This window comes from Phaseolus vulgaris, chromosome 5 (genome assembly GCF_000499845.2).
Source record: "Phaseolus vulgaris cultivar G19833 chromosome 5, P. vulgaris v2.0, whole genome shotgun sequence".
Taxonomy (NCBI): domain Eukaryota; kingdom Viridiplantae; phylum Streptophyta; class Magnoliopsida; order Fabales; family Fabaceae; genus Phaseolus; species Phaseolus vulgaris.
The window spans coordinates 2,733,510-2,742,126 of NC_023755.2; the positions used below are offsets into that span (position 1 = coordinate 2,733,510).

General features: G+C 30.1%; 2 protein-coding genes across 2 annotated transcripts; one reads left to right on the plus strand and one right to left on the minus strand.

Annotated features, from left to right (window-relative positions):
* Window positions 1–546: 546 nt before the first annotated feature.
* Window positions 547–4,043, minus strand: LOC137834811 (F-box protein SKIP5). The gene is made up of 5 exons (XM_068643012.1): window positions 3,810–4,043; window positions 2,771–2,915; window positions 2,610–2,688; window positions 1,414–1,472; window positions 547–1,007 (listed from the first exon to the last, which is right to left on the minus strand). The coding sequence occupies exons 1-5, from the start codon at window positions 3,958–3,960 to the stop codon at window positions 629–631; spliced, it is 813 nt and encodes a 270-aa protein (XP_068499113.1). The 5' UTR covers window positions 3,961–4,043; the 3' UTR covers window positions 547–628.
* Window positions 4,044–6,239: 2,196 nt separating this feature from the next.
* On the plus strand, window positions 6,240–7,980 carry LOC137834812 (DNA-directed RNA polymerase V subunit 5C). Its single transcript, XM_068643013.1, has 4 exons — window positions 6,240–6,525; window positions 6,603–6,779; window positions 7,247–7,360; window positions 7,730–7,980. The coding sequence occupies exons 1-4, from the start codon at window positions 6,301–6,303 to the stop codon at window positions 7,853–7,855; spliced, it is 642 nt and encodes a 213-aa protein (XP_068499114.1). The 5' UTR covers window positions 6,240–6,300; the 3' UTR covers window positions 7,856–7,980.
* Window positions 7,981–8,617: the final 637 nt, after the last annotated feature.

The following is an 8,617-nucleotide window of genomic DNA, read 5'->3' on the forward strand; positions in this document are numbered from 1 at the left end:
GGATCCATAGGCATTTTCTATGAAGGTGTTGGATGCATAGACATTTTCTATGAAGGTGAATGATGCAGATATGGTGTAGGGAGAATTAGCCTCAATACTCGCTTTTTAATAATTTATATGTAAATAATTAGAAGGTTACTAATTCTATAATATAAGTTTCTATTGACAATGTACTATGCTGTTTAAGGAACTAATGAAATTGATATTACTATTTCTACACAATATACAATTTTCCAATTTCTATTGTATATTAAACAATGTTTTAAAACTATACTTTCGATATTTCTACTTCATATATCAACTTTGGTATTGTTTTAAAAAATTACAATGGCATTTATTTTATTGTGAGTTATATATATGCAGAGATACATACTCCAGATGAATCTAAACATCTAAAATCTCATGAAATGTGAGAGTAACTTGGCTCATAAAATTATTGCATTAACTGTAAAAAAGTCATTATGAAGAGCATGGTAAACTGAATGTTTGTTGCTTTTATATGACATCCTAAGATAAGAATAAATAAGAACCAAAAAAGAGCAGGAGCAAAGAATGAAAATACCATAATCACTACTAAAGTTACAGACAAGTTTATGTAACCAAACCAAAACAAATAATGATATCAGTATCAGAGAGGCTTCTCATGCTCAATTTGATCACATATCTGCTCTACATCAAACCAGAAAAGAAGTGAAGTTCTAGCATAAATCACTCTCACACGTTGCAAAGCCAAATCCCCACTTGTTAGAACAGCTTTGGCACCTCCTTCAATTCTGGTTTGAGAAACAAATACACCATCACTGCTACTCTTGGTTTGTGAGGGAAGCACCTCACTGCTACTGGCTGTACTCACAATGGGACATGAGAGATAATCCAGAGGATTTGATTCACATTGAAGTATGCATCCATCTATAGTTAACCTTCCCTTTCTATGTAGCAAGCAGCAACCAAGCTCAGCCCTCACAGTTAAGTTTGCTAGCTTGCATGTGGATATGAACTCTAGTGCACTGCTCAGACAAAACAAAAAACATATACCAAGTGTTGTTGAAGATTATATTATCTCTGCTACTTTTCAAGGGATTAAATTAATGCTGACCAAGACTGTAAACGTTATAGTCCCTGATATTGTCAAATTTTCACTTTAATTTTTAAGGGTGTTTGGATACCAGTTCCAAACAGTTTTTGATTCAAGTTTAACCCATAAATTTATATGTAAAACCACTGTTCAATTCAATGCTTCAAATACACCTTAACTTTGCAAAATGTCATTCGTTGAAACCACTTTTAATCCTTATAAACCCTTCTGTTTGGCCAAGAATATTATCCATTGAAATCCGGCAGCATAGAAGTGGTTCCTAGCTACTACTACCTCACATGAACATTATACAAAATTTAAATGTAAGGAATGCAAACCTGTCTGAGCCTCGAGAACAAACAAGTGTTGTGTCATCTGGAAGTTCACCTGCACCAATCTGAACAAACAACATTGATTTGGGAAAGCCAAAAATTTGGAGAGATTTTCTATCATTAATGTTTCCTTGAGAATTAGAATAAGGAGAAGGTAGAACAACCAACCACTAACTACCAGTAATGAATTCGAGTGCATGAAATTGGCAGTGACATGAAATCAGTAGCACTTTTATCAATATTATTTTAATACAGTTCTGAAAAATCATTTTAGAAAACAATAACAAATAAAAAATCTTGTTTAGAAACCTCGTTTTAGCACCCTATTTTCTCTCCACTGGGATTAAAAGTACGAGCATCATCTTCACGAAAAGAGAACTTCCAAACATGTCATCAACCTAAGAACCACTTTAGGGGTGGCGAATGGATGCAGAAGAAAATAGTGTTCCTTAATCTCCATTGTGACGGTAGTGGCATCCGAGTCTCAGAAAATTCTTCTTGTTGGCAATGGAGTCTGAACATTCTTGCTGTGCTTCTGTTCTGCATTATGATTCCATTTTTAATGTTCTTTTTGCCAATTTGGTCGCTCAATCACTCCAACTTGTGGGTCTTACCCATACTCTAGTGAAACCAACTCCTGATCTAGTGTTAATACCCACAACATGTAACTTTATGAAATCTACTTATTTGCAGCAGCACTAATTGACCTAAACAAATTGGAAAGGGATGCACTATCATTGTCTTTATTTTTGTGAAACAAAAAATTGAGATTGGAGGATTGGAATCCTCCTCAGTCCTCAGAAAAATTACAAAACAGTAAACAACAAAAACAAAAGTGAAAATTGATGCAAAAAACAATAAAGTTTCTCAATATCCATCCATATATCTTGTTAAGTACCCAAGCACCTGGAGAACCCAACCTTAAAAGCTAACTATAACCAAGACTTACATACTCTACCGAGCATCATATACCACTCGATGTGAGACTTAAGCATCCCAGAATACGCAAGTTCCTATCATATCTCTACCAGTGAAACCCCATTAAAAGCACATTTGGTTAACTTTGGATAGACTGTAAAAGTCCACTGCCTAATCTCAAGGATGGTTGTTAGCAGAAACTGGATGAGATTCAAAAATCTGACTAAAGGTAGAATAATCTATTAAATAGTTTCTCACACACGCACACAAATTGGATGACTCACTAAGCAAAGTGGTTTCCTTATTTGAATGTTTGCGACATGATGGCTTCCACCAGCTGCTATTAAAATGGTATCACCTGGTCTGTAAGAAAGAAGGTGATAGTTAGAATCCATAGCCTGAAGAAAAATCTAAATCACACACAAATAGCATTAATTTTACATGCCTTGAAGCAGAAACAGCAGTTTCAATGTTGGGGAAAACACCAGGTTCAGATGAGTCTTTCACTGATCTATCTACCCGAAGCCACAGGCGAGGATGACATGCCAAATAATTCCATCTGTGGCAAACGAGGGCGGTATTAAAGCGATCTGCAAACTCAATAGCAACATTGTGATAGAGAATGCTCTGCAGTATGTTATTAGTTTCTTCTTCTTTTTTCATTGAAGGAAAATTAATTGATGAGAAGATCCAAGTGTAAGGATATAGCATCATCTAAAACAAGCAGAAATAATAGAGACAAAACAGAAGGCAAGAGAAAAGCTAACATTGCAGCAGGGCTTTCACCTGCACAATCTCTTCACAAATAATGTCATATCCTTAAAACAAACATGGGCTGAACAAGAAAACCAAACAGAGAGAGAAAGAGGATAAAAACACAATATTGTGCCAAAATAGATTTATCAGCAAGGAAACACTCAACATGAATGCATTCAGCATCAAATCACAGATGCAGGTCAATTTACTAGCTTAAAAAAACAGCTCGATGACAGAAAACTATGGATAGATTACAAATTTACAATCATGTCAACAAGGATGGCGATGGTAAGTTGTTAAATTCATTTCACAGGCTTTACTAAACTTGCATAAAATGAAAGTAAACAAGAGCATGGTTGTATATTCATTTCACAAATATCCATCTTAACGCTCCAATTTTGACACCATCACCCAACACACAGTTGGTTCAAGTATCAAATTTTAAGCTTTTCATTCTCATAACACAACATGCAGACAGTAAAAAAATGTTAAAACCAATTAATCACAATATTTACAAACAGGGGGGAAATGAAAACAAAACCTAGTTCATGTTGCTAATTAGCAGCTTAAAAGCAGGTCAAATACCATAAATCCCACCAAGGCACATCAAAGTAGCAAAATTGAACAAAAAAAAAAACAAGGGTGTCGTTGAATTGAGCGAAAAGAACGAAATTTCATAGAAAAAATTAGAAGGGCAGAGGAAAAAAAAGAGATAAAAGGGGTTATACCTGGAATAGGGGGAAGGAAGCTGAAAATGTGCATAAGACAGCCATCATCGAGATTGGTGATGTGGGAAGAAGAAGAAGAAGAAGAGGACTTTGTCCTTTGCGACCTCTTCCAGTGTTGCTTCAGTGGTGGGTCATCCATCATTGGCGTCATGTTCTTCTGTGAACCAACTCCATGTCCCTCCTCTTTCTTAGGTTCTGTTTGGCTTTTATTTTGCACCCACCGAACCTGATATTTTAGTGTTTTTTTTTTCTGAAAAAAATATGTTTATCTTATTACATGTTAAAATATATTTTTTAAGTTGTGTACTTTCAAATTAATAACTTATTTATTTTATTGTAGTTACCACAGGCGTAAAGAAAATATTTCATTAAGTTTTTTCCTTCATAAGTTTATTTATGTTTTAATATTTAATGTCATTAATAAAGTCGTATCAATTTTATTTTTTTTCAGAATAAAGTCGTATCAATAATACGAATAAGATATAATAGTATACATCGTTGGTAATTTCAATGTTAACTTTCAATTTTTATTTTTTAACAAATAAAAAATAATTTATTTATTTAATAAAATAAGTAACTGAATAACTTTTACCTTTTAAATAATTAAATATTTTTTAAAAATAATCATCAGGTGTTTTTTACATTATTTTAAAACATTCCATATATTTTTTAGATTGTATTATTTTAGTACTTTTGATACAAGAGAGACCAACAAAGATATTACTCAAGTGTGACGGATCAATTTTATCTGTATTTTACATTTTCTTTTTAAATGTCTTTTTTTCTCTCTTTTTCATGGACAGTATAAAAAAATAAAAATAGCATCTTTTTACTCTTTTAAAAAGCTAGTTTATAGTTTAGTGTTTAACACATAATAATTAGTTCTACTCTACAATAATATATGACATCATAGAAAACGAGTATTTATTTTTTATCTTCAGCATAAAAATGATAATTTATTATCTCCAACAAAAAATTAATTTCAATATTATTATCGATTGAAAAATACATTGCCTAAAATTAAATTCCATAGAAATACAGAAAAAAAACATATTTTCTCTTTTATTTTTCTATTTCTATTAGGTTACGTATCCACTAACCGGTCACGTGTAAAGTAGAGAGTCTAGTTCCTACTAAAGGAAAATAATTAAATAAAATATTTCTTTGGTTAATTTCTATAATGAATACTTATACCAAATATAAATATAGGATATTTAATTAAAAAATTCATTTTATTAAGCAAAAATACCTAAAACCTCCATTTAAATTATGTCTTTCTAAGGATATGCTATATTTCTTAGAAAAATAGTTTTTGACATTAAATATAATCTAGTATTTTAGTTTGTGTAGTGTATATGGTAAATGCTTATTTTTATATAACCAAAATTCATAATTAATAAATAATTTTACTATATAACATATATTTTAAACTTATAATAAATAATTAACTTATCATAAAAAGTTTTTTTAAGTATAATATTTTTTTAAATACATAAATTTAATTTGGATATAGAAAAATTAAAAAAGATGTAAGACTAATAATAATTCTTAAAAATATTCCATTTAAGAAAAAATACGTATTTAATTATTTCTACTATTTTTAATATTTGTATTGGCATAAACTCTTACTTTACTTTGTAACCTAAAATTCAATCTTCTATATTCTCTTTTATATATAGTTCCATTCAAATTGAATAACTATTTTACTTTTTTTTTTTTCATTAACTCTCAAAATTTGACTTATTCCATATCCACCAAATTTATTAAGATGTCCAATACATTTTTCGTCTCACTACAACTTTTATTATACATTTATTTGGTGTGATTTTATTTAAAAAATGCATTGCATTTCAGAAAACAAAACCCTTAATTTCGTCAAATGAACAAATTTAATTATTTTTATCTTTTTATAATGATTTAACTTCCATCTCATCTTATTATTATTTAATACTATGATATGAATTGATATTTAAGCAGTTATAATATTTTTCTTAAATTTAATATTAAAAAAAATTCTGTTAATCTTGAATCTTAATAATATTATGTTTAATTTGATATAATTTTTAAATTTAAAAGTAATTATTTAATTAATATTTAAAACAATATTATATACTCTTTACCTAATAATAACGAGGAGGATAAGATACAAATTTTACAATCCTCAAATATAGAGATGATTATTACTTCAAAATAAAATTATAAATACTTATTATCATCCCTACAAGTGTTAACATATATGACTAATATATATATATATATATATATATAAAGATTTAATGTAAAATAATAAAAAAGAACAAAATTAAAGAGAAAGAGAGAGAGGGTCACACTATTTGCATTGGCCTGGTTTCTGCCCTTTCGTCTTCCTTCCCACGCGCGTTATATATATTCATTCCCTCACTCACTCTTTTAACAGAAAAGTGAGAAACAGAAACGACGCATAATTTCATTTGCATTTGCATTTTGCATTTTGCATTTTGCAGTATCTACAATGGAATGCATTGCAAGTTTGATGGACAACGGGAGCGCGGAGAGCAGTCGGTACTTCCTGAGCCGTCGAACGGTGTTGGAGATGCTCGGAGACAGAGGCTACGACGTCGTTCAGCATGTCAACCTCGCTCCCTCGCTCTCTGAGTTCCGTTCCCGCTTCGGCCAACAACCAAACCCTGAAGCCCTTGGTTTCTGCGTTTCGCATCTCTCCAATCTCTCCAACACTGTACGCATCCATCCTCAACCTTGAGAATCCTCTCTTTTCTCTATGTTTCTATGTTTCTTCATCGTTTTCGCCTTCAGGTTCAGGTCGTGTTCGCCGGAACCGATGCCATAAAGAAGGGAACCGTGATGGCAATATGCAGCCGGATTGTGGACAGTGGAAACTTGAAATCGCTCATAATCATTTTGCAGAGCAAAATCACTTCCTTCGCGCAAAAGCAACTGAGCAACTTGCCATACAAAGTTGAGATTATTCGGGTAACAAATAGTTTTTACTTTTTTAAAAATCAGTTTCATAGTTAATATTTCTCCCTTTATGGAAATTAAGTTCAGAATCTTGATATAATTGTTACAAAACTGAATATATTAACATATTTTTTTATTCTAAACTTATTATTACTGCTGCTATCATAATTTGACATAAATTACCACTGTTGTTACCTTGATTTGACATGAGTTCTCACATTAATTTGCTTTAAAAAAAAAAATGAAAACACTAACAAAATTGGAAAAATCATTATATCAAAAAGAGGGGAAAACAACTAAACCTACAAAATATTTTAAAATAAGACACGTCTCTCATTTTATTAAAAAAAAAGTGTTTATAGTTGAATGGATTTTTCTTAAAATCATAATTAAATTCATATGGTAATCTTGTCGTTGTTTAGAATATAATTTTTTATGCATGAGGTATTTGATATACCATAATATTTCCTTTGCTCTAGATTGAGGATTTGCTGGTCAATATTACAAAGCATGTGTTACAACCAAAGTTTGAGATACTCACTGTGAAGGAGAAGGAAGCACTGCTCGCCAAGTATAACTTGGAAGAGAAGCAGGTAAATATATGTTTCTAATCTGTTCTACTGTTAAGAAAGTTATGAGAAAATTTCAGGGTTATAACTCTTACATGGTGCATTTGGAAACTACCTTGATAGTAACAATATGGTACTTAGCTGAAAAATAAACTAAAGCATCATATCATTCTCATTTGTCTTAGGATTATGAATTTGATTTGTTTTTGAATTTTCTATTCGGGTGAGTTCTTATAACTGCTAATGTACTTTAACTAATAATTTAACTATTTTAGATCAAGTACCTTTTATTCTGTTACATGATTTTAAGAGTTGAGTAAGTGTATTTTGAATTTCTATGAAAATAAATTAGTACTTTTGAATTGGTTGTGCCATAAGTATTTCTTTTTTCAGCTTCCTTGTATGTTGAAAACTGATGCTATAGCTCGCTATTATGGCCTGGAGAAAGGAGAAGTTGTTAGAATCACTCATAGTGGTCCAATGGTTGATTCTCATGTGACTTATCGTTGTGTTGTGTAGTGCATCCGTTTCATGTAATGATTCAATGCAGGTAACAAAAATGAATTCCATGTTATATCTCTTTAAAAAAATGATATATGTAGCAAAAACTTTATTGTGGTGGAGCCATTACAAGATAATTTAGTTTTAAGGTAGTTTAATATTTTTCTTATAATCTATGCTGATAAAGAAGTAAGTGTTTTAAAAGATATTTTTCTAAGCTTTTTTATATTTAGGTCAATTTTTAAGGTCGCCACACACTTGTTACTTTTAGTTATCATACTAAATTAAATTGACTAAATTGAGTTAAATAACCTAATATTAAATTCATAAAATTGTAAATGAATGTCAAATGTACTCCAAGAAATCAAATGTTGCCGCATGTAATATATAGTAATAATTCAACACTAAATTGTTTAAATAATATAATATTTCTAAATTCTTATTATTTTAAATAGATATCAAGAAAACTCTAAGGTGCCAAATAAAAATATATAATAATGTTTAATATTTTAAGTGAAATATTTGTTTTTTTTTTAAATATTCATTCCTATTATATTGTTGGTCTCACTTAATTCTCTTTCTAAGTTAGAAACTTGTCCATATAATTTATGAAGAGGTTGTTGTCACTCTTAAAAACAAAATATTATTAAATTTGCTTCAATAACTTCATTGATTTATTAAAAAATTAAACTAGTCTATCCACTAATATTTTAAATATTTTATTAACATCATTAACATATACAATTTCAATAAAAATATTTAACATCTTTATCATTCTCC